We start from the raw sequence: 27014 nt of genomic DNA on the forward strand, positions 1-27014 counted from the left end.
AGGGTGTGGAGAAAAAGAAATCTGCCGATTCTACTGATAGGAGTGTAACCTGCTGCAGCCACTAACAGTTTGGAGGTTCCAATGTGACATGTTCTTATAATGGAGTCTTACTCAGCCGTAAAAAGATAGAAATAATGCCATTTGCAGCAACATGGATGGACATAGAGATTATCATGTTAAGCAAGTCAAAGACAAATATCATATAATATCACTTACTTATGGATCTAAAATATACCAATGAACCTATTTATAAAACATAAACAGACTCACTTTGGCCACCTAATGTGAAGAGCTAACTTATTGGAAAAGACCCTGATGCTGGGAAAGATTGAGGGCAGGAGGAGAAGCGGGTGACAGAGGATGAGATGGTTGGATGGCATCACTGACTCAATGAACATAAGTTTGAGCAAGCTCTGGGAGACAGTGAAGGACAGGGAAGCCTGGCACGGCTGCAGTTCATGGGGTTGAAAAGAGTTGGACATGACTGAGCGACTGAACAGACATAGAAACAAACTTATGGTTACCAAGGGGAAGGGGGGAGGGAAGGAATAAATTAGGAATTGGGGATTAACATACACACACTAGTGTACATAAAACCAATAAACAGCAAGATCCTACTGTACAGCACAGGGAACTATGTTCAAAATCTTGTAATAACTATGAAAGAATCTGAAAAAGAATATTTGTGTCTATATAACTGAATCACTTTGCTGTATAACAGAAACACATTATAAAATCAACTATACTTCAATTAAAAAAAAAAATTATTTCCCAGGCCTTGAGAATGATATTGGTGAGTCCTCAGGAACAGAGACAATACAGCATCTTGACTCCTACAGGCTGTGGCTCTCTTTCTAGAAGACCCAACATGCTGTTGATGCTGGGACTGGGCAGGCCTAATGTACAGCTCCAGCAGTCAACAGCCTAGAGTGGGGTTGTGTTCTAAGCCATCTCTAAACGGAAGAGAGCGGCTTCACGACGAGGGAGCAGGCATGCAGGTGATCTATGGCTGGGGGTCATGGAGTTGAGCACGGTAGCTCATCAGCCTCAGTCATTAGGAGAGAAGTGGGAGGGTGGAGAGAGGGCTGTACGGGCCCAGGAAGCATAGGACTGACCACCAAGATTCCAGCATGAGCAGAGTCTCTATAGGAAGGGCATTTGGGGCTACACAAAGCTTAATCTGAGTCCTGCCCCCTACCTCTTCCATAGGTCAGTGAATATGGGGTTTACCCTTGGTGAAGTTCCTCATGCACCAAGAGCTGGATGTTAGCAGACTTGAGAAATAACACAGGTTTTCCATATCTTGGGGGTGTTGCATTTTTATTTGGGATAGGCTATTTAAGTTATCAGAGAACATTTAAGATGCCCCCTCAAACCCTCATCATTAGCTGTTTCCTCAGTTTCCCTCTTGCTTTCTTGCGGAGAGAAAACCACAGGCTGGGATCATTACCTTCGCTGTAACTATTTGGCACAAGTGAGGGTTGCCATCTTCTTGGAGATTTCTCACCTTTCCCAGCCTCTGATGTGAAGCTTGGATGGTTGAACCCTTCCTCTGAATTTTTAAACTGAGGAACAGAAAATGGTGGCAGTTGTGCTAGAAGGCTCTGAGGTTGTCCGTGGCCGTGTCTTTTTCCACATGGAGGAAGTTGGTTTGTGACAGGAGTCAGCTATGAAGCCAGCGTTCATGGAAACACAAATGAAAGCCACGAAAGAGATTGATGGCATTCTCACCCTGGTTCTTGCTGTCCAAAGACAATGATATAACCCTGCCCTTCCTGTCGGTCTCCTGTCGGTCCCCTGTTGGGCTGTAGTGGCTCAAACCAAGTTTCAGTTACATGCAACCAAAGTCCTGGCTAAAGCATTTGTCTCAAATGGTGATCAGTCCAGTAAGTGAAATTTACTCCTGTGGAAACACACTTACTAGAAAGCATTCCTGCTACTTGGATATAGTACTGAATTACAAAGGGATTCTGCCTACTGTTTCCTGAATTGCTTGAACTGGCAATTGTTAAGAAAGAATTGTCAGTTCAGAGCCAAGTATAGTTAAAACCAGGATTATCATCAAGGGCTAACAGGGATCTGCTTTGTGGCACAGGGTGTGTCTGTGTGGGATGCATGGGGATGAAAGAGGCACCCATTCTCCTTTGTGTGTGAAACAGGTGACTTTACTTCCACTACCTGTTTGCCTCCATTCTTACTTCTCCAGTAGAGCAAGAAGGTTAAGAAGGGAATAATACAAGATGCATTAAGCCCGTGGGCATCAACTAGATGTGTGTAGAGGAGAGATGAAATAAAGAAAAATAGGTTAAAGCACAAAAAAAAGGAACAGGAATCTAAACTAGGGCTAAAAGACACAGGGTGGATGGGTAATGAATAAATGAAGGGCAATAAGACTACAAAAACGGGGACTTTCTTGGTGGTCCAGTGGTTAAGAATCAGCCTTCCAATGCAGGAGACATGGGTTCGATCCCTGGTCGGGAAACTAAGATCCCACGTGCTGCGGAGCAACTACCAAGCCTGCACACTGCAGAACCCATGTGCTGCAACTAGAAAAGCCCACGCACCACCACAAAGACCCAGCACAGCCAAAAAAAAAGAACACAAAATACCTAACGACATGTTTAAGAAGTTATGTTGAAAAAAAAAAAAAGAAGTTATGTTGAAAGAATAACATGCCCTATATAGCTGTACAAATGCCAGGTCTGAAAGCTGCAGCTTCCCTGCTCCCATCCTTTGCTAATCTGGACTTCAAGGCAGGGGGTCCCCGGGGAGATTGTTGGGAGGGGGCTTCCATATTCATGTACAGAATTCCTACAGCCTCCTCCTCCAAAATGCAGAACCTCCTGTGCAGAATGACAGCTGAGAATAATCAGGAGGCGAGGCTGCATTAACCATGCACGAGCTCAGGTAGGTCACCTCATCTCAAGCTTAAATAGAGGAAGTCATACCTCACAGAGGGGCCCAGAGGGTCAATTAGGTCATTAAACACAAAGACGTGTGGGAATAAATGCGCACAGTGCTCTTCAGAGCAAGATGCTGCTCTAATGCTTCCTTTGTGTAATATAAACAGTTTTTGAATGATCGTGGAAACATGGAACTCATTTAAATGGCTTTGTTTAAGCTAAAAGACCAAAACATAGTTAGATACAGCTCATCCCTTGTACTGTCGGCTTTAATTAACTCATTCTTTTTGTGCAAGAGAACAAAAAAAAGGCAACATTTCCCATAGACACCTATGAAGTATCTAAAGATTTGAACAAACAACCCAAGGGAATAACCCAAATGCGTTGGGGCTGGAAAGAAACAAAGTGCCTAAGGAACAACAGAACCCACTGTCAGCTAAGAGCTCTGGATTCATGCCTGCGGTGCCAACATGAGAACCTGTTCTTTCCATTGTCCCTGAAAACATGCCCATGTTCAGAGTCATATCTACATGGCCACAGTCTTTCTTTTCTATGAGCATCCTATGCTACGCTATGCTAAGTCACTTCAGTCGTGTCCTACCATACTATAAGTCCTCCGTGCTACATACATGCTTATGATCACCACAAAGAGAATTTCAATAGTTAATAATGACTGACCATAAATACTTAAATTTTTTTTCTGTTCCAATCTGAAACTCAGGTCAATTAGTTAAACATGAGTTTTCCAGCTGAACCCCCACTGAGGCCCCTGGCAGCCTCCTCAGAGTCATCACCCTCTGACTCTAGTGAACAGTCAGATTCCCCAATGCTTGCTCACTCTTGGCCTGGTCCCTCCATTGTACTGAGTAGCTTGGCCAACGGATGGCCATATTAGGTCTCTGCAGAGTTCTGGAGGGGGTGAGTGCCACAGATGCAGGCCATGAGGAATCCCCAGGAATCTGACTCTTTCATGGGCTGGCTGGCCTCTGCTGGGAGGGTGCGCCTTCTTCCTGTGCTCTGGTATATCCTCAGGGGTGTTGAGTGAGGGCAGTTCTGCAGCATTCCTTTGGGGGCGTGTCCTAGGGGACCTCCTGTCAGCATGGCACCTCACTGAATATGAGGAAAGAGCTGGTTCCAGAACAGTCAAGTGGGGTGAAGGAGAGGTCGCATGGGGGTGTCATTTGGTATGCGGGCATGAGTGTGGGAAAAGTCTAAAGCAGTCAGCTCCCCAGTGAGACAGCTCCAGTCATGTTTCCAGGCTGCCTAGTCAAGGGGATCATATCAAATCCAGAAAACCCATCTCAAGGGAGCCATGGCTGCCAGGTCCAGGGAGATGTCCAAGTCACTAAGGCTATACTTTAAGCTTAGGACCACCACTCACATATCAAGCTTTTTAGAAACTAGGAAAATGTAGACCTTAAAAAATAAGGGTGAGGGGGCTTCCCTTGTCCAGTAGATAATAATCTGCCTTGCAATGCATGGGACATTGGTTCAATCCTAGGTCTGGGAAGATCCCACGTGCCACGGGGCAACTAAGCCCATGTGCCACAACTACTGAACCTGTGCTCTGGAGCCTGGGAGCTGCAACTACAGAGCCCATGTGCCACAACTACTGAACCTGTGCTCTGGAGCTTGGGAGCTGCAACTACAGAGCCCATGTGCCACAACTACTGAACCTGTGCTCTGGAGCCTGGGAGCTGCAACTACAGAGCCCATGTGCCACAACTACTGAACCTGTGCTCTGGAGCCTGGGAGCTGCAACTACAGAGCCCATGTGCCACAACTACTGAACCTGTGCTCTGGAGCCTGGGAGCTGCAACTACAGAGCCCATGTGCCACAACTACTGAACCTGTGCTCTGGAGCCTGGGAGCTGCAACTACAGAGCCCATGTGCCACAACTACTGAACCTGTGCTCTGGAGCCTGGGAGCTGCAACTACAGAGCCCATGTGCCACAACTACTGAACCTGTGCTCTGGAGCTTGGGAGCTGCAACTACAGAGCCCATGTGCCACAACTACTGAAGCCCGGACACCCTAGAGCCTGTGGCACCCTGGAGCCTGTGCTCTGCAACAAGAGAAGCCACCACAATGAGAAGCCTGCATACAGCTAGAGAGTAGCTCTCGCTCACCTCAACTAGAGAAAGCCCATGCGTGCAGCAATGAAGACCCAGTGCAGCCAAAAATAAATAAATTAAAAAATAATAAAATTACACATTAAAAAGGGAGAAACCAAAAAATTTAAAAATAAAAAGTAGATCATAAAAGCTACAATTCCTTTTACATGGTTCAGGTGTAACAGACAAGGAAGCCAAATGGAATGAGTGCAGGAAGGTGCTTGTAAAAAGGAAAGCCTCTCCTCAATATTCTGGTTAAGGAGTTTAAGGGCCTTCTGGCAGTTATTATAAAGCCACTTTTTCTAGATAAGGAACAGCTAAGCCAATCCACTATCTTTGGCACAGAGCTTCTTTGAAATGCAGTGTGAACAGAGCACAATCAAATCCTTAGCTACCAGGACTCCAGCAAGAGAGATCTTATCCTGACTTTGACCTCCTTATGCCCTTGGTTGCAATTTTGTAAGAGGTGACTGAGGGTTGCTAGTGGGGTCATCACTATCAAATATTTCACCATTAGGGAAGAGCAAAGCAAAGTTCACAAATAGAAAATTAAATATGGGGTCAACCAATGTTTATGCAATCATGTTTCATTCATTTATCTATTCAGTGACTCAAATATTCCTGAACACCTATGAGGTGCCACGCTCTGTGCTAGGCAGTCCCTGCCTTGAAAAAGCTCTGTAGTTGTACAGTTAGATGTCATAAGGCAGCAGGAGTGGCACAGGGGATGGACGAATCAATAATACTTTCAAGGGAGTGGAGAGGATTTATAGTGGAGTCCTCACTTGAAAGACTGTCTTGAAAACAATGAAGGAATTCCCCCAGGAGAAGAGAGAGACCAGCACCTTTGGAAAGAGTCTTCCTGATACAGCTAGGCTATCCATGAAACCATGACAATTGCCACCCTTCACTACTCTGGTCTCCAAGAACACAGAAAACAAAGGATGTCTTGAAGACTGTCTGTAAGCTTTCCAACCAAGGAGCTGGTGTGATGTACATGAAGGCTTGTAATTGATCATCCTGGAAAGTAGAATGAGGAAGAGAGAGGAATGCATTTGATTAACCAAGATCTTGTTCCAAAATAATAGCCTTGCATGAGCTTAGTCTCTGCTCAATTCTCTTGATCACATGGCTGGACGCATAAGGAACCTACAACACTTGACTATAGAAGTGGTATTTATAAGTGTGTTGGTATCTTGCAAAGGGATTATATTAAAGCCAGGAGCACAGTAAAAACAGGAGCCTCTTTGAGTAGTGCTCTTTCCTCATCTTGCCAACTCCAAACTTAATTCATGATTATTAAAAACACCCATCAGAGACGGGCAGCATCAGGTGTCAGGGTTGGGGATAGCAGGGGCACTGTGATTGTTTTAATGATTCACTTGGAATCATTAGAAGCAAACTTCCTGATGCTTCTTGGCTCGGGTCAGACAATCCAAGAATCAAACAGGCATGCAAGATCCATAGGTGGAAAATATGTGAGTAGGTAAAGGCCAAAGTAAGGGGCTGGTCCTTTGGTCACAAGAATTTTATTAGCCCTACAAGATGCCCAAATGGGAATGAATTCTAGGGGAAATGAATGAGAAATGTTGCTTGGGAACTAGAGGTGATAACATTACAGAAGAACTTTGAAAGCTTTCTTAGGGACAAAGCCAGTGTGAAGTGGGTTTGGGGGTAAGTAACCAGGAAGGAGTGCAGATGGTGAGTTTTTAGCCTGCTTTCGATTTCAAGATTCCCAATGGTGAAAGGAACGTTAAGTTCTATAAGGCAGCATAGAGAGAGAACATAGTCAGAGTTTTGTTTTTCTCTAAGAATTACAGAGGTATTTTCTGCCAAGGACAAGGGACAAGTAGGCAGGGCCGAGTAAATAAATAGAAGAAACAATCACAGAACAAGAAGGTGTGGAACGGCTTTGGGTCAGGAGGACAGGATACCAGGATAGCCTTGGCAGAGAGAAGGGACTCTTGACCTACGAAATCAAAGGAAGCTAAAAAATAATGGTTGTGAACACTGTTACATTTTGTGGTGAAGGGGAGGGAAGATGAGATACTCATCTATATGTGGCAAATTTCTTAGTAGGTGGTAACATCAAGTGAGAGGGGGTCAAAGTTGGGGACCCATGGAAAAGTATGAAAGAGCTGATACTGGGATGAGGTGGACAGAGAATGCAGGGAGGAGTCAAATGATCACCCCCCGCCCCGCCCAGCCCCACCCACCTACTCACCCACCACCGCCACCACCGCCACCACCACCACCACCGCCACCACCACCGCCACCACCACCGCCACCACTGTGCTGTTGCCCGCTCACAGAACTACCAGTGGCTGAACTGCTCTAGAGAACCTGCAAGCTGCTCAGCAAATGACCCTGGTATGATGCCACTTTGTTAAACCCTGCTGGGAAAGAGGCATGAGGCCCTCTTCAAGCAGCTGGTACACGGGAGTCACAGGTGCTGGTGGTCAGAGATGGCAGAATCTGAGCTCCTAAATTATATTGGGGAATATGATGGGTAGGTACACTGGGTGCATTGGCTAAAAATGGGATGTACTCTTGGGAAACTGGGGACAGCTAGAACAGGGGACATGCCTTTCCCTGGAGGAAGGCATGGCAACCCACTCCAGTAGTCTTGCCTGGAGAATCCCCATGGACAGAGGAATCTGGAGGGCTATAGTCCATGGGGTCACAAAGAGTTGGACACGACTGAGAGACTAAGCACAGCACAGAAGAACCTTTGGGTAGCCATACCCACTGTCACCCTCCTTCTGGTCTGAAAATACCTCTGTTCAGAATCAAGGTTGGTCACATGACTCTGGAATAACCAGAGGCTGTCAGTTGTGGCCAAGGTGATCATCATCGTAACACCTAGGAAGCATTTTCTAAGCACTTTACAGACATTGAATTACTTATCCACATTTTACAAACAAGAGAGCTGAATATCAGGGAGATTAATCAATTGTCCAAGGTCACACAGAGCTGAGATACGAACCCAAGGAGTTGGACGCAGGGATCTGTGCTCTTAGCCAGTAGGAACAGCTGTCACAGAAGCCGCTGCCTACTTCAATTTCACTGCAGTCTGACTTGAGAGCAAGACAAGTCAATGTCTGGGGCCAGGATGTCTTCCCAGCTCTTCTGGCCCAAGTGGCCAGGCTACTGGATCAACCATTTGAGCACCAGATGACACAGTATAAGGCTTACATTAACAGTCTGACCTCATTCCACATTCTACTACAGAACCCAAGACAATTGCATGGAGGAGTCATGGTGATTCCATTTTTGACTTTTTTTTTTCAGGGGGGAGGGGTGGTGGACAGGGTTATGACTTTAGTTTGGAATTCAGTTTCAGCAGAGTTCTAGAAGCCAGCAGCAGTATCAAGATGCTGACAAATGCTGGGGTTTCTGCTCCTGGGAAATAGCTCCTGCTCAGGGAGCAGTGAGTGAACCCCACAGACCCTGCTTCTAGCTATTTTAAGAGGCCCTTTCAGGACTATGTGGGTTAGAGCCACTTGGATCTCAAAGCAGGGCAGGTGTTAACTGTTTGTGAGTCAGTCAGGAACCAGATAGCTGAACAGCGGAGGCCCTCTGGATGCTTGTGGCAGATTACCTTATCTCAGGGCTCTGCCTATTGGGGAAGGAGCTGGAGGACCAGCCCTGGTCAGCCTTCTCTCAGTAGCCATAGCCAAGCTGGCCAGAACAGTAGCCACTGGGGCCTCTGGCTACTCAGAGTGGGCCAGGTCCCAGCTGTATCCCATAGGGCTTTGGTTTGAAACTTTGACCTAAAATGTGGAAAGGGGCCCTAAGTGGAAGGAATGATGGCCTCTTCACTCCAAGGAGAGAAGAGAACATACCATCTGCTCAAGATCTCCCTTCCTGGTTATGGCCAGTAGCAGTTAACTTTTATTGAATGTTCCCTCGTGCATGGTACTCTGCTAAGCATTTGACATGCATTATCTTACTTGACCCTCATAAAACCTGTATGTGGCAGGCACTTTTATCTTCCTTATTTTATAGATGGAGAAATCCAAGATTTGAGGTAATCTGCCTAAAATCACACAGCAAAGCCAAGAGCCCAACCTAGGCTTTACTTCAAACTGCATGTTCTTAACTAAAACAACATGTAGTATCCCATCCCCTAAAGGCCACAAAACAATGTCTCTTTTCTCACAAATGCTTTCCTCTATCTCAGTGCATTCTTGGCCATAAACATCTCCCTTACAGCTTCCAAATTCAAAGACTGTCTTGCTCTGAGGCATTACCCTCTTGGACTGGTGCAAGAGCAAGTGTTCCTACGCTACCAGGTCACAATTCTGCCACAACCACCCCCTCTGCACAGGAACACGAAAGAGCAGGTTTCCATCTTCAAAAACCTGGGCTAAGGACTTCCCTGATGGCGCAGGGAATAGGAATCCACCGGCCAACGCAGGGGATGCAGGTTCAATCCCTGGTCTGGGAAGATTCCACGTGCCACAAAGCAACTAAGCTGCATGCCACAGCTACTGATGCCTGCACGCCTAGAGCCTGTGCTCCACGAGAAAAGCCACCACAATGAGAAGCCCGAGAACCACGAGAGGAGTAGCCCCTACTCACTGCAACTAGAGAAAGCCCACACAACAACAACAACAAAGCAATGAAGACCCAGCGCAGCCAAATAGAAAAAAAAAAAAAACCTGGGCTAAGAGAAACCTGCTCTCTAAGCCACTGAGGCTTAAGAAAGCATGTGAGAAGCTGTGGGTGAGCCAGGCAAATGGAAAGTACTAGAGACTCGGGCCGGAGTCCAGTAGGTGCAGTACAGGGACGAGGTCAGCAAAGGACACAGAAGGCAGGGAGTATACCTGGGAGCTCATGGGAGTAGATATAAAAGGTGAAACTGAAAGGTAAGTTGAGGCCAGGTTAAAAAAGTGTCTTAAATCCCACCAGGCAGAAAATTCTGAGCATTCTCATTCAGACTAAGGGCAAGTCCTAGGCTTCTGATCAGGGTCACAGGATGAAAGGGAATTTGTTTTTTGTTTTTTAAGGGGATTTTAAAAAGAAGAATCTGACAGTAGTGTTTCAGCTACAAAATAGGAAAGATATCAATTATACTGCCTATGACATATCTAATATTTTGTGCGCTTTTTTTAATGCTCCTTAAAACTAGAAGAAAAATATGTTTTGCTATGAGTTACCTACAGGGGGTCTGAAGTCTCCTCACCTAGCGCTTCCCTTCCTTCCACGGGAGCCAGAGCTGCCAACCTGGGCCTCAGGACAGAAAGAGCCTTCTTACATTGCCTCACATGCAGGATTCATTTCTCTGCAGACAGAACTTCTGCACAACATCTATCCCAGCAGCTAGGACACTGCGTAATCCCAAGCATATCATAGCTGCTGGTCCCAAGACCTCCTGGTTAAAGAACTTCAGTTGGATACAGGACAATAAAGACGAAGTGATGGGAACAGCACTTCTTATCTCCTCCAAAACCTCTTCAGTGACGTTTTTACAATTCTTAAGACAATGATGTGAATCTTTGCCAAAATATCTGGTCACCTCAGCACACTCTTTGGTGACTGCAATGACCCCATTCCAAAGCTGGACAGAGGCTGAGCACAAACAGGATTCCTGCTGGGTTCTAAACCCATAATTTTCTACATACTTGGTCGAAGAAATGAGGGTTGAGAACTGGACTGGGAGACAGAACAGGGTCGAAGATCAGGCTGCACCACTAATAGCCATGAGGTTCTTAGCCTCTTGGACTTTTTTAAATGAGGGGTTTGTACTAGTTGATCCCAACAAACCCTTGAGCTAATTTGGTTCATTTGCCTTGCTTTTCGCAGCACAGCTTACCATACACCACATCATAGCTAGAGTAATTTTCTTAAAATACAAATTATATCCCTCAACATATCTCATGCCACTTCCAAGCAGCAAGTATCCCATTATACAAACCCTGTCCCCCACAACCCTGCCCACTGTCCTCCCTGTGCTGTGTGCTCCGGGACCCGCCCACGTCTCCCCTCCATCACTGAGTTCAGACATGTGTTCTTTACCGCATTTTTCACCAGACTCACTCCTACTTCTCCCTTCACTTTTCAATGAAGTGTTACTTCCACAAAGAGGATCCTGATCACTCTTTCTCAATCAGTAATAGTCCTTTGGGATGGCCACTTAACAGTTCCTCTTCTTGGCCGTTTCTATCAACTTGTAAATTTCAAGCTTATTTCCTGGGGACTGTTTAACTGCCTTCTCCCAAGCACTGTATGGAAAATCCACAAGAGCAGAGACTGGTTCTACTTTTTTGCTTACGATTGGACACCCAGTACCCAGAACTGGGTAAGTATTTGCTGAGTGAGAGGTGCAGAGGATGCCCACAAAAGCCAGCAGGCCTAGTGTTGGAGTGTGGAGGTCAGGGACCTTCCAAGCCGGGCACTTCGTGTCCCTCCTGTTCTACAGTGTCAGATCTCTTATCTGTCAGCTGCTTTTGCCCTTCCTGCTTCTGGAAACATCCTGCCTCCATGTGAAAATTAATGGATACCCATCTTTGCCAGTTCAGTTGTTGTTTAGTTGCTAAGTTGTGCCCGACACTTTTGCGGCCCTATGGACTGTAGCCGACATCAGGCTCCTCTGTCCATGTGGTCTCCAGGCAAGGATACTGGAGTGGGCTGCCATTGCCAGTTCAGAGATGGTGACAAAAAAAAGCAAGAGCATGGCTTCTGTGAACGTGGATGCAACTCCAGCCCCCAACATTCGCCCACTGTCACTCACCCCACACACTCATGCTCACCCCTAAAGAGTCGACAGGAGCAACTTGAAACCCAAACCCTTGGCCTCTGGAAAACATGCAGAACTCCTGAGGGCCTCCCCCGGAAACGCGGCAGCTCTTTCGGCTGACAGCTGACTAATCTCCACGCCGGATAACTTCCGAGCAGGAGAGAAGCCCGGTATCTTGTGAACCCTGTGCGGTTGAAAGGCAGCGGCTTCCTCTCCGAGTCCTCACACCAAAAAGCGGCAGATGCCTTTTTCTGACCACGGTGTTTGGACCCTCCAACTGTTCAAGTGCCAGAGTCAAAAATAAGGAACTTTTCTCACTTCATTGTTGCCTTTCTGCACAGAGGCTCATTCACTAGAATGTCAGAGGAGAAACAAAGACAGCTGACTGTTTTCTCCCCTAGTATCTATAATTAGATTCTCATGGAGAACTTGGCGGCAACAGGGCTTCGCTGGACAAATACCTCCTCCCTCAATACACACACACACACACACACACACACACACACACAGTCTCTCTCCTCACTCATCTCGACGGAGACCCACACAAAGCAGTCAGTCACTTACCCGCTTCAGCCACGTGAAATGCTTGTAAACATCAATGTCCCCATCCATGCTGGGCACCCATGTCAGCAGTTAGATTCCTTGGTTGAAAAAGCCCTATTTCTGGCTGGATACCAAATTCGCTCCTCTTTCTTGTCTCTGCCCCCTCCCCCTCAGGAACGTCAAGCCCTGTTCAGATTTCCCCACGTCCCTGGCCTGCGTCCTTCAGCCTTGCCCTGAGAGGTTTCAGAGACACAGCAGCTCAGACCAGACCGCGCTGCTCCCGTATCCGCCCCCACAGACGCACACAGGCACCAGCTCTGGGACGCAGAGCCTGCAGAGTGAGGGAACCTAGCAAAAGGTGGGGGAGAAAGACAGACTTGGACAAGAGTTGTAAACACACACACACACACACGCACACGCACACACACGCACAGGAACATTCTTTTTGGTGATAATACCAGAGGCTGCCAGAGGGAAACAGTCCTGAAGAAAATTCCTCGTCTGGCTTCCCCCTTCTGGAGTGGCTGGAACTCATTAGGGAGAGACCCCGGTTTCCTGTCTCTGCTCCATTCTGCATTTACCCACAGGCTCCCAGCTGCTCTTGGTTTATCTGGGACTGGGGAGAGGACTAAAAATAAGTGCAGCTCTTGGAGGACTGCTGGTTCCCACACACAGCCTGACCCCCACCCAGCAGCCCACGCCTACCCCTTCTCTTCCAGGCCGGCGTCGGGCTGTGCCCTGAGGGAAGCTGATTGTTTCCAAAAATGAACAGATTCAGAACCAGCTCCAGTTCGGCTTCTTGGCCCGGCTGGGGGTTTGCCATCCTGGGCGCTGGCGGCACCATCCGGTGTTGCCGCCTTGGAGAGCTCTGCTGCCAGCCGTCGCTCCAGGGCTCCCTGAGGCCGCATTCTGCACAGGGACAGGTGGGAAAGAGCGAGTCCCAGGCATGCCTCGCTGTTGGTCCCCACCCCAGATGTGTGTCCGTGAGGTCTAGGGAGCGCTCTGGGTAGGAGCTCTGGGAAGGCAGCAGCCTGAAGAAACGGGGAGCTGGGCCTGCCTTCCTACTGGCAGGTCCCATGCTGGCTTTCCAGGGTGGTCTCCCCAGCACTCCCCACATGTTGACCCCCTCCTCTTCACATTCCCACCTCCTTTGAGAGCTCTCTTTAAAACAGATTTTCTCCCTTGCCCAGCCCGCAACGTGTGGCCGTTGGCTCTGACTGGTTATGAAAGCGGTCTTTGATGTGGGTGCAAGGGGAACTGTGGTTACATGCAAGGGCTCTGAGCTCCGCTGCCATAAATGACTTGCAGACACACATCTTGTGACTGTGTGGGCCTTCCCGGCGCACCTTGGGGGTCAGCAGGGAGTTTCCTGGAGCTCCCAGCCTGAAGAGAAGGCATGCCACTTATCATGGTATCTTCGCTGTCCACAACCCAGAAGCAGGGCCTGAGGACAAAGCAGCAAACACGCACAGTCCCCCACAGGCTGGCCCCGTCCACAGAGAGCACAGAGGCGGCAGGAGGAGGGCTCTGGCCAGCAGCTGGCCCGAGGGGGAGGAGTAGATTCCTGGAGACACACCCAGATCAGAGGCCAGGAAGAAAAAGCAGGCTCAGCTGCCCATGCCCTGAGCTCTATAGCCTTATTCTGGCCTCTGGCCCAGTTCCAGAGTGCAGTGCAGGCCCGACTCGCCGAGGTCCCCTGACCTGGACTAGGGCAGGATGTGCTAGTCCAGATCCCTAACTTTGCAGGGGTAGCTAGACCTTTTTTTTTTTCTCCTGTCTAAAAACCTGGAAAAGTCTTCATTTTGGTCAATACATATTTGCCCAGTATCCAAAGCAACTGAAACCAACTTCCTGCTCTGGGCAAACGAAGAATTTCCACGTGGCACATAATAAAGGTATTTCTGGGGTGCTGTGGAGGAAGAAGCAAAGTCAACTTGAGGGTCTGTATGGGGAAAGGCCTGTACACCCTTGGAGAAAGACTGGTATCCTTTGGAAGGTTCCAGTGTGAGAGGAGAAAAGGGGACTGGGCAGCAATGTAGCTGCCTTCCACTGCACGTGGGCTGGCTCCCTGGTACCCATGCCCCTCCCCACATCACTCAGGTACTCAACCACACCTGTTCCCACTTCAGACAGGAGGACATGTGTCTGAGCTCTGATTCACAGCTCTCGTTTCTACACCTAGCACAATTCTTAGCACACAGTAACAACTTCAATGATCTCTGAATGAAAGAATAAGGCTCAAATGGTGAAACTGGCAAGATAAGCCTGAAATTACTTGGAGGGAATGAGTTTCCCAGAGGTAAAGATGCTTGACTCAGAAAGGAGAGATAGGGTCAGCTTCATCTATTAGCTCAATTCATGTGTGATGAATTGGAGGTTGGGGGGCAAGAAAGGGGGAGAAGGGGGAAAGAGAAGAGGGAGGGGAGGAGGAAGGGAAGGGGAGGGAGGGGAAGCGTGGAATGGGAGGGGACATAGAGAAGGGGAGTGAAGGAGGGGAGGAGGGAACGGGAGGAGAAGAGACAGACAGGAGGCAGGAGGGGAAGAGAGAGGAGAGGAGGGCGGAGAGGAAGAGGGAGGAAATCCAGATAAATTGCAGCTAAATTCTTGACATATTTTTATGGTACCCTCAAGTAGTAATTCTTACCTCAGTCCTTTTTTGTTTTCCTTTGAAACCCTAAATTTTATATTGTAATTAACTCAATCCACAAATAGCACGCTAAAGGCATAGGATCAAACCCATAGCTGCGCCCCCTCACTCAGAAGGCCACCCAGCCAGGGGCTCCTCACAGTGAATCACAGAGGGGCTTTGGGGGATCAGACAGGCTCTTGACTACGTCCATAAAATGTATACAAAGCACTATGAGTATGTATAAATCACTATTTCTCTGAAATAGTTTTCATCAGATCATCAAAATGATCCATGACTCCCCAAAGATTGAAAGCCTGGGTTTTATCCCATCTAAGTAGTTACTTGGAAAGGATTAGGCTGCCCTTATTAAGCATGGTGGGGGTGGTCCCACTTCTACGGTACTGCCCTGTGAGGCAGAGCCTCAGGGACTCCCTGGATCCATCACTAAAGAGAGAAGTCTTCAGGAGCCATACAGGATACACCAGTAAGATTCATTACAGTGACCCTATAGCCCTCAGAGCCTTCCCAAAAGCAACTCAAGGTCAGTGAGACAACTCATTACTGTCTGGAACATGAGGCAGCCAGCTGAGGGCAAAGAGCAGGCACCTGATCATTTGTGGGAGTAAAAACACACCTACGAGGCCGGAGCCATCAGTGAATTCATCCCAGGGTCCAGTGGGGAGACCTCAGGAGGGCTGCTTATCTGGCTGGAATCCCATGTACGCGGGAATGACTGTGGATGGAGCTCTGAGATTTGCTCCTCCTGCTGGCAGCCAGGAATCAGGCACAACTGTGGACAGAGAAGGGGCATGAGCTAGTCAGCTGACCTCTGGCCTGCATCCTGAGCTCCAGCTCAGGGCTGAGCCTTGGTCTCTGGGCCATGTTGATAGGTGCCAGGACACCCTGATACGTCAGATACAGGCTTATGTCCTTCAGCAGGCACACTGCACCATAAGCCTACCTCTGGGGAGAGGAAGGGATGGCCTGAAGACCCCGGTCCTTGGGCTGCAAGGTCCTGCTTGTGCAACAGCATCCTGGCCCCATAGCCCAGGTACCCACAGTGTCCAGGCATGAAGATCTGTCTCCAAAACGGGTAACAGAAGGGGTGGCACACTCTGCCTGTAGAGGGCCAGATGGCAAACATTTCAGGCTTTGCGGGCCATATGGTTTGTTACAGTCGACTCTCTCATTTACAGCACAAAAGCAGCCACAGCTAACGTGGAAGCCAGTGAGGGTGGCTGTGTTCCAGTGACATTTTTTGTGTGTGTGTGAACAGTAAGATTTAAATTTTACATCATTTTCACATCACAAATTAGTCTTCTTATGATTTCTCATCAATCACTGGAAATCACAAAAAATTATGCTTGGTTTTCAGGGAATAACAGATAGGCAGCAGGCCAAATACAGACCCTAGATTGCTGACCCCCAGGTGAGGATGATGTCTCTCTCTCTATAATGAATCTCCAGGGACAGAGGGTACTCTTGTAAAAATGCAGATTCAGGCCCAGCAGGTTGGGAATCGGGCCCAAGACTGGGCATCACTAACAGTCTCCCCAGTGATGCTCATCCTGCCAGTATTAATGACCATATTTGAGGAGTGCTGCTGCTGCTGCTAAGCCGCTTCAGTCGTGTCCGACTGCAACCCCATAGACCGCAGCCCACTAGGTTCCTCTGTCCCTAGGATTCTCCAGGCAAGAACACTGGAGTGGGTTGCCATTTCCTTCTCCAATGCATGAAAGTGAAAAGTGAAAGCGTGTCACTCAGTCGTGCCCGACTCTTAGCGACCCCATGGACTGCAGCCTACCAGGCTCCTCCATCCATGGGATTTTCCAGGCAAGAGTACTGGAGTGGGGTGCCATTGCCTTCTCCGATTTGAGGAGTAAAAGGAAACTATTTTCAGAAGTTCCTTGGAGCACAGGCTACTGAGCAGTTTGCCTTAAGTACGACTCCTCCTGAGCCTTCCTACCTGCCTGAAAGGGCAGGACGCCTGGCGCTGTGGCTCTGGCATGCCCTCTTTGCAGGCAGAGGGTGGGCGGGTGTCTACATGCTCAGACCTCAGGTCATGCTGACCCGGCAACATCGCCCACCATGTCCCCTGGGCCTCGAGCAGGAAATTGAGTGGGGAAGGATTTATTTGCTCTTCCACCAGTGTTTGCACATTCTTGCTCATTTATAAACATTGGTTCTTAGGGACTGAACTAGTCTCAAGTCAGGTCTGAAAGAATCCAGATCTCCAGAATTTTAGTAAGGTACAATTACTTGGAAGAGGCAAAAAAACAAACAAACAAAAAAAAAACAAAAACCCCCCGCAAATTCAGGAAAATTAAAACTGCTAAGTTTGCAATGGCTGAAGGCCCCCAGTCTGGAGCGTTATGCCAGGAAAAAAAAAATACTTTCAAAATCCCTAAGGTATAGGAAACCTCTCTAGGACAGGGCCTGAAAAACACAGGTCAGGAAATGGAGAGCCATCCTAAGCAATAGTGTGCCAGTAAAAGGCGCTGGGATTAAAGGTGTCTGGAGAGAGCTTCTTAGCTTTGATGATGGAAGGTCAGGTCTGTGCTCCTAGGACCAGCAGTCATCCCTATGGTCTCCTCCCCCAAGGAGAAGGAGGGTGGGCTCAAGCAGTGGAGGCATCCCAGGCCTACCCTTTGTCCACTGGCTTCCAAGGAAAAGAATCGTTTTTGCCAGCTGACTCAGGTACACTGTCCAGCAACTTCATTAATGAGAGGAGCTTATGTCCTCTTTCTACGTGGCTGGCGGAGGGTGAGGGGAAGCAGGCAGCTATTTTCTCACAAAAGCGGGTTCCTTGAGCTTCAGACTTTCCAGCATTTGTCCCTGACTCCCATCTAGTGGCGTTTTCCAGTACTGCACAGAGACAAAGGCCCTCCTCCAACCAGCACGCCGGCCCAGCGTGAGTCCATCCGGAGAGAGAAGCACAGGAGAGAAAGTACCTACAAGTCTGAGCTCTCAAGTTCACACCTACAGAGGGACACACACTGGAAACTGACTCACAAAAACCTTCACTTTTTTTTTTAATGAAAAATAATCACCAAATTTCCCCTTTTCTAACATCCAGAAAGCCAACGTTTTCCTATATAACTCCTGCCTGTAACTTTTCAAAATGAACGTGTTTGCCACACAAATACCCCATCCATCTCTTACTCCAGGCCCTAGGTGGAGGACAGAGACACAGAGAATTGCAGGGCAAGCTGACGGCTTATAATTCATAAAACAGCTTCTCCCCGTGCTTTTTTTTTTTTTTTCTTCCTAAACTCTGGCTTTTCAATATGGTGAACAGATTTGCTCCTCTGGTCAGAATGAAAGACTGCAGGCTGACTCTGGCAGGAACGCAGGGGCTTTGTCTGAGGAGCCGCCATCTGTGACAAGGTGGCTGAGCGGATGGGGGGCGGGGGGTGGCCATGTGCCCTCCTGGGCCTGGTCTATTTCCTTGTTTCTGGAGAGTCTGATTAAGAAGGTAACTGAGGGCACATGAATATCTGATATACAGACTGACAGAGGTGAGACCCAAGATGGGGTTCACTTCCCCGGACCTGCCAGGCAGGCTCAGAGGAGGCTCCCTGGTCAGGGCATCCCATTTCACCGCTCCAGAGATGATGGCCTCGGCTGAGCCCTGACATGGAGCAGCTATATCAGGAGAGGTTCCCTAACCTGTCTCTACTTTCCAAACTTAAAGGTCCAGACTGAGGGACTTCTCTGGTGGTCCAGGGGCTAAGAATCCACAGTCCCAATGCAGGGGGCCCAGGGTTCAATCCCTGGTCAGGGAACTAGATCCTGCATGCCGAAACTAAGACCCAGCACGGCTAAATAAATAAATATATTTTTAACAAAAGTCCAGACTGAGGAAGGCAGGGACTGATGGCTACCAGGGGGCTGCTCTAAAGCCCTTTAACTGCAGGACTGGAATGCGTGGCCAGATCCTACAGAGGGATTGTCAAACCAGCTGTTATTTCCAGTAGGGAAACTGAGTCCCAGAGGAGGGAAATGAGGTTCACCCACGTCCACATGAGGGTGGCACAGAGCTGGCCTTTTGGCTCATCCCTCCCTCCGACACTGCCTCACCTGGTCCATTCTCTTCCATCTGCCTGAACACGCCGAGCAGGACACCTGCAGCCTGGCCAAGGAGAGTCTGGGTTCCCCCAGGAGGCCAGGCCTGTTCCGTGAACCCCGCTTCCAGAAAGTAGCACAGAATACAGTCCCTCTGGAGGGTCTCTGCCAAGCTCTCCCCTTACTCGCCCTCCCCTCTGCTGCTTCTGGGTTTACTTGTCTTTCCTCAGACTTTAGCCCCTGAAACCTCAGGTCTTCACCAAATACCCCATGGACCCACATCTGAAGTGATTAAACAATGGGACAGTCTGGTGCCTTGTGGATGAAGAATGCATGTACCTGGCTATTAGAGAAGCCCCCAGAGACACTCCATCTGGAGACTCTGCTGGCTCTGGTATCGCTTGGGCATCTCCCAGGAACCAGGCTCACTGGGTCTAATCACCCCTCCCTTTCTCACTCAGTTCAGTCACTCAGTCATGTCTGACTCTTTGCAACCCCATGGACTGCAGCACACAGGCTCCCCTGTCCATCACCAACTCCCAGAGTTTGCTCAAACTCACGGACATTAGGTTGGTAATGCTATCCAAGCATTTCATCCTCTGTCGCCCCCTTCTCCTCCTGCCTTCAATCTTTCATAGCACCAGGGTCTTACTGGTTGGCTTCTTACTAGTTGGCTGTTTACAGCCCCTTACGGGCTCCACTCTCCCTGAGGGCTTTACCCCCAGGTCACCACAAGCTTACCTGCATGGAGGGGAAAGAGGTGGCCCCCTTTTGGAACTCAGCTCCATTCCCATCACAGCAGAGATGCTGCAGCCTTCTGGCATGGGCCTCAGCTTCATCTCCTGAAAGTCCTGACCCTGAGCTTGGCCTGGTCTGCCAGCAATGAAAGAGGGGCTCAATCTTATACTGTCAAAGGGTGGCCTCACTGATGCTACTCTGCAGGCCAGGCTCCATGAAGCCTGCTTGCCTTGGACTTCAGGAAACTTTCCTGTACAAAAGCCCTGTCCAAAGCTCCATGGTGTGCCACCAACTTTGAGGATAAGCCCAGAGTTCAGACACAGATACTGAAACTGTGCCCCACAGAGTTTACAGAAGCTAATAATAGAAATTCTTGAATTTGTCTTATAGAACAACAGATAAGGGAGTAGCTTGTTAAAACTCTCTTGCTTATAAACTGCCCTCATTGATTAAGCTCACTTGGTTTCTTTCTTTCCTTCCATTTTCCTCCCTTTAACAGCGTATCTTTCCAGCTTCACGCAGCCCAGCTGTTTTCCAATTACTTGGAATCATTACCTGACCAGCATGAGCTGGGCAGGGGCTGGTTAGCACCAGCCTAAAGCTGAGTCTGTGCAGATGTCTGAATGGCCTTTTGACGTCAGGGGATTGGAAAACTCCACCCTCCGACGATGCTAAGGGTCTCCAGCTCCAATATGTGGAAACATGAACCCAGACGCACCTGCACAGAACGCGATTTCCTCACAGTCACCTCTCCCCTAAGACCACCCTGCTTATCCCATAAATACTCCAACTCCCTCACCTTTAGTGAGGTAGATCTGAGACACAGTCTCCTGTCTTCTCAGCTATCTTGAGAATAAACTCTTCCTTAGCTGTAAACTATGGTACCTCAGTGTTTGACTTGTTGTGTGTCAGACAAACAGATCTGGTTGGGTAACAGTACTGTTCCTTTCCCAGGTGGCTCAGTGGTCAAGAATCCACCTGCCAGTGCAGGAGATGCAAGAGACACAGGTTCAATCCCTGGGTCAGCAAGATCCTCTGGAGGAGGAAATGGCAACCCACTCCAGTATTCTTGCCTGGAGAATTCCATGGACAGAGGAATCCACGTGTCACAAAAAGTCAGACACGACTGAGCACGCACTGATCCTAGAACAAGGGAATCCAGGCCCTTTTTTCCTTTTATCACTGAAGCCCCAGAGGGTCTCCAGCATAGAGAGCCCCCCCACACACCCTTCCAGACCTAAAGCCTACTCTTCCTCATTCTATTGGCTGCCCAGAAAGGGAGGATCCTATTTTAGGCCCAAAGCTCTGGAAATATGCTCACAATCCAGTTACCCCTGAATCCTGGGCAGTTCTGTTCCACTTGTATTTTTACCACAAGTCTGGCCTATTTATAACTATTTCCAGGCCAAGGATCCTTGCTGATGGCCACTGTGCCCACCCCTGCCAGCACCCAGCAGAGGAGGAACCAGCCCCACTGTAAAGAAACACAGCTGCCCACACACAGTCTTTCTGACCACAGTGTACTAGGACCAGAGCTCCCTCTCCACTTAAGATGTAAGGGCAGAGGCCCAGGACGAGTCTGCTGTTTGCTGTAACCACCAACCACTCCCCTATACCCACCATGGCCCCTCCAGCAGCCCCTGTTTCTGTGCACTACAGTCGCCATCATCTGAGCCTGAAGATCCCCATTGCAGCTACTAATGAACAGAAGACTGCAATTCCTACCACATGATCCTCTCCCCTCTCACCACAGCTAATTATTGGCCCTTGGGTGGACACCTGACCCAAAGGCAGCTAGTCCATATCTGAGTGTAAGTGAAAATGTCTTTAATTTCTATTTCTTTTGCATTTAACATTTCTTCTTATACTTGGAGGACTTAGTGCAAAAATTGAGAATTAGGTCAATGAGATTCTCTCCTTCGGAGGTTAACACACATATATAGAAAACATGAACTTGTCAATGAACAAGAAAACTAACATCAAACCTAAAGGAAGTGTGGCAGTCACCATGAGCTCTCTTCCTAAGGGCCATTCGTTTCCCCTACTTCTTGGTTGCTCCCTGACAGGGGTTCCCCTCCGCTGTGATGAGAGTGCCAGCCTCCCTTGCAGCTAGGGTACGCACATGCGAACAGATCCTGACCACTGGGACCATATGGGAAGCTGCTGGGAGGTTTCAGATAGAGGTTTTCCTCCCCAGTTTATAAGAGGAGGACATGTTCTACCTCTGGACACATCTATCTGTGTGAAGGGAGGCTGCCCAGAGATGCAAGTAGCCTTCTTGCAACTTGCCCTACTTCTTAGGGCAGCAGTACCCCAACCTTTTCAGCACCACGGACCAATTTCATGGAAGACAATTTTTCCATGGGTGGGGGTGGGGTGAATGGTTTCAGAATGATTCAAGCTCATTACCTTTATGTGCCCTTTGCTGCTGCTGCTGCCAAGTCGCTCAGTCGTGTCTGACTCTTAGCAACCCCATGGATGGCAGCCCACCAGGCTCCTCCATCCATGGGATTTTCCAGGCAAGAGTACTGGAGTGGGGTGCCATTGCCTTTATTTCTAACCTAATGCCACTGCTGATCTGACAGGAAGTACTGGTCTCCAGCCTGGAGGTTGGGGACCCCTGTGTTAGGGGACATATCTGAGGAAAAACCAACCCTTGAGCATGGGGAGGGAGAAAGATAAGAAAAGTCAGTGTCTTTGAGGTCATCCCAGAGCCACTGATTTAACTCTGGGACCATCCATCCCCTGGACATATATTAGTTACATATAACTAATACATGTATTATTAGTTATATGTTAGTTACATATATATTAGTTATATGTTAGTAACATAACATATAATGTTAGTGACATATAAACCTCCTTACTGTTCGTATTTTATTGAGAAAGAATCCCCACTGACAGATGTCATGAGGAAGGGCTGGGTCATGCTAGGCCAGATTATGACAACTGAGGTTTATGACGAAGGAGAACAGTGCAAACATCCAAGGGATGCACAGATACCATGAATGAGAAATGAGAAGGCACAAGCCTGGCTTCAAGCTATCTTATTAGTTCCAATTCTGAGTCACATGTGTTTTTGTGTGTCTTTTTTGGGGGGGGAGGGTAATAATTAGCCTGAGTCTCTGTGGTTTAAGGCAGTGCTTTACAAACTTTAAAGTGAATATGAATCACCTGGAAATGGTTCAGTGGATTGGAGAGGGGAGAGGCAAAGTCTAACGTTTTTTTTTCTTTAAGACAAGCTATCAGGGGATGCCAAAGCTGCTGGTCCATAAACTACAATTTGAGCAGCAATACCTTCTAATTAAAAGTACCAATCTAGACTTCCCTGGTGGTCCAGTGGTTAAGAATCTGCCCACCAATGCAGGCGACAAGGGTTTGATCCCTGGTCTGGGAAGATTCCGTATGCCACGGGGCAGCTAAGCCCGTGCACCACAACTGCTGAGCCCAGGCTGCACGAAGAGAAGCCACCGCGATGAGAAGACCACGCGTGGCAACTAGAGAGTAGCCCCTCACCATAAATAGGAAGAGCCTACACACAGCAACAAAGACCCAGCGCAGCCAAAAATAAATAAATAGAAGTACCAACCTAAGGCAATCTAAAATTAATCTGAAGAGGAGCTGTGCGTTTGTTCACTGCCTTGAATTCTATTTCCATACAGATAAGACCTGCTATGAACTGTGTGTGCACCAGATTGTAAAATGACTTTAAATCTGGGAAAATGAAAATACACACAGGTGGTCTCTGTCCAGAATCAAAACCTTAACAACCAGCCCTGGTATCTTGGAATGTTTATATGAACTTTTGACCCCGCCCCCCTCAAAGTACACCACTCATAGGTTGCTGACGGCCATAATTACTCCAAAAGATTTATGAATGCAACAACTTTTAGAAACATCTATCCCAAGGCAAGCATTTCCCCAACGGTTATAAAAAGCCACCAAAACAGATCTGCAAATCTTGAACGCAAGCTGTTTTCTGGGATGGATCTTGCAAAACCAACCACCACCATGACTACTTTTAGATCCAAAATAGTTTTTAAGAATCTCTTTTGGTAAATTATAAAAGTTAGATCCTTATTTCATACCACACACTAAAAAGACTGCAGATGAATACAAATCAAACTATAAACCTACTGGAGAGACTATCCAGGTGAATATTATTTGATCTGAGGTCAGGTAGGGCCTTTGTAGAAAGAAAAGAAGCTCAAATAGGAAAGACTGATAAAATTACAATTCTTTTATAATTTAAAAAAAAAAAAAAAAACCACCAAAAACAACATTTAAAAACAAAAGAGAGGAAAAGGAACACCACAAAGCAAAGAGCTAGTGAAAAGTCATTAAATATAAGAAAAGCACTAAAACCCAAATGGGGTCAGGGAGGCAAGAATACAGATGCTAACAGATCAGACTATAGCAGGCACAGCCAAGAGACTCAAAATAATCGCTGGGTTATGTATGTGAAGAAAATATTAAAACTATTTTCTTAACTGGTCTTTTAAAAAGGATCTATCTGGGACTATGTTTTATAACTTAATATATGAGGACAATTCTCCATATATGAATATGTGTATTTGGAGAATGAATTTGTTTTTCATATTGGGGTATAAGATCAAAAGTTTGGAAACCATACAGAAGAATAAATAAGTTTATTTAAAAATTCAGCCTTTCTACTAAACAAAGAAATGGAAAAATAAAATGAAACTCTCTTTCCTATGAAATTAGCTGTTTTTTCAATCTTAGTGCTTGTTGTTGATCAGGATGTACCTCAAGCCCTGCCAAAGAAAATATAAATGGGCAAAATCTTCCTGAAAAGCGGTTTGGAAAAAATGTGTCACAAGGCTTAAAGATATTAATACCTTTGATCAGAGTTTGCCAGACTTAGCAAACTGCATGAAACACACTTATTAAAAAATATTATCTAAAATTCCAACTTAACGGAACATTCTGCATTTTATCTGTTAAGCCTGCTTTAACTATTATTCTACTTTCACGAGTCCATCTGAAGAAAATATTTAGAGATAAATATTTCTAGACAAAGTCTCTACAGCAATGCCACGTTACTAGTGAAAGATTAAAAAATATCTCAATTCAATATTAGAGGAATGGTTACATAAATTCAGGCCTATCTGTACAAGGTAAATATACATAGTCACTGAAAATTATGTATTGATAGTCTGTCTTTATCCTGCTTCATGCAGATATTCACAAGTGTTGCTGGAAAACTGTTCAGTGTTTCCTGCCCTGCACTGGCTAGAAATGGTACATATTATACATGTGCACCGTCTCACCTTTTAAAGTTTAATAAGCTTGGAGTTCCAAAATGCATCTAGACCCAAGGATTTCAGGCTGATGAATTATGAACCTATATCATTTTCTAGAGGCTTCATAAAATTTTCTGTAAACACTGCAGCCTGAGTCAGTACTAGCAGAATTGCAAGGAGGGATAGATGCTGATGCCAGGAATAAAGTGAGCTAGAGAGTCGCAGCCACACAAAGAGGTGAGCAGAAGATGGTCAGATATGGCAGGGCAGAAGCCAGGACCAGCATCATAAAGCAAACACAGAAATAGCCAGAGCATGCCTCTCTAGGGAGGCTAAGGGGATCTTCTAGCTGGGGAAAAAGAGGACTAACCTACCTAAGCCATTCCCCGGCAACTTCCAACCTAGTTAAGAGAGTACGTGGAGGGCTTCCCCAGTAGTCCAGTGCATGGGTTTGAGCCCTGGTCTGGGAAGATCCCACGTGCTGCAGGGCAACTAAGCCCATGAGCCACAACTACTGAGCCCTCTCTCTGGAACCTTCGAGACAAAACTATTGATCCCACATCCTCTGGAGCCCGTGCTCCACAAGAGAAGCCACTGCAATGAGAAGCCCACATACACAACTACAGAGTAGCCCTAGCGCCCACCACAACTAGAGAAAGCTCACATGCAGCAACGGACCCAACACAGCCAAAAATAAAGAAGCAAATAAACAAATAAAAAGAGCCCGTGGAGAAGCAGGTTGGGGCTTCTATTATCAGTCTGAGAGGACCACCAAGAACCATCTTCATGGGGGGTTGGGATGAGAAGCTGGTCTGCAAACCAGAACTGTACAGGCCCACCCAAGACCCACCCAGGAGCCTTCACCTTCCTCTGTGGGCAATCTTGGTTGCTGCTGTAACTAATTACCACAAACTCAGTGACTTGCAATGACACAAATTCATTATCCTACAGTTATGGAGGTCAGAAGTCTGAAATGGTTCTTATTGGGCTAAAATCAAGGTGTGGGTAAGACTGTTTTCCTTTCTGGAGGAGAGGCCAGTTTTCCAGCTCCTGGTGGCTGCCTGTGTTCCCTGGTTCTTGGTCCTTCCACCTTCAAAGACAGCAGCGGTCGGGGGGGTGGGGGGTGAGTCCTTCGCCCATTCCATTACTTCAACACTGACTCTTCTGCCTCGCCTTCCTTTTACAAGGACGCCAGTGATCACACTGGGCCCACCTGGATAACTCAGGCCACTCTTCCCACTTTAAATTCAGCTGATTAGCAACCTTAATTCCACCTGATTCCTTCCCTTCCACCACGTATGGAAACTTATTCACAGGTTCTGGCAATCAGGATGTAAGCATCTTCAGAAGATCATTATTCTCCCTACCACACTGGTATTGGCATGTTACAGAACCCTAGGTTGACAGCCCATGTAACGAAAATATTGAACAACACATATCATGAACATGATAAAGAATTCATCAGTGTTCAGAGGAAGGCATGCAGATGTGACTATCAACGGACTCCTGAAGAGGAGGAGCTAGGACACCCCAGATAAACCTGATGGCATTCCACGGGCTCCGTGACTGTGCTCCCCTACCCAGGCCATGGGCCTACTCACCGAGCTCTCCTTGAACCATTCCTTTATGTAGGCAGCTGTGGGGCCCGGGATCTGGCTCAGGAGGGCTGCCCTCTCCTGAGGATGCTCCAGCATCTCCAAGGCCAGCCTCAAGTCCTCGACGAGATGGAGCACTGGGAAGGGGTTCATGTAGGAGCCTGGGGAAGTCGGTCCGGGCTCACAGGTACCATCACTAATATCTGCCCCTGTTTTAGTTCCTGGAACAAGAGAGAGGTGGGAATCCGGGTGAGAATTGTGGATGCCATGGGCAAGGAACTGGTAAAGAGCAAAGTTAGTGAAAGGGAAAGGGAGATGGATGGATCAGAAGACTAGATGACCACTTCCATCTCGCAGAATCACTCACAAAGTGAACTTTGCAGAAATCATCTTTCATCCTGGGTTGGGCATGAGAGAGAGA

At 47.6% G+C, this 27014-nt stretch overlaps 1 protein-coding gene across 14 annotated transcripts in view; it reads right to left on the minus strand.

Moving 5' to 3' along the window:
• Nucleotides 1–27014, minus strand: part of PPFIBP2 (PPFIA binding protein 2) — a 166731-nt gene that overhangs the window by 84467 nt on the left and 55250 nt on the right. For 11 of the 14 annotated variants that reach the window (XM_024975813.2, XM_024975822.2, XM_024975820.2 and 8 more), the window contains exon 3: nt 26600–26814. In XM_024975813.2, the coding sequence (XP_024831581.1) occupies nt 26600–26814 (215 nt within the window). Of the gene's footprint in view, nt 1–12323; nt 12425–12760; nt 12885–26599; nt 26815–27014 lie in introns of those variants that run through there. The other 3 variants (XM_024975821.2, XM_024975830.2, XM_024975831.2) reach the window with 2 other exon arrangements.

Source organism: Bos taurus, chromosome 15 (genome assembly GCF_002263795.3).
Source record: "Bos taurus isolate L1 Dominette 01449 registration number 42190680 breed Hereford chromosome 15, ARS-UCD2.0, whole genome shotgun sequence".
Lineage (NCBI taxonomy): Eukaryota > Metazoa > Chordata > Mammalia > Artiodactyla > Bovidae > Bos > Bos taurus.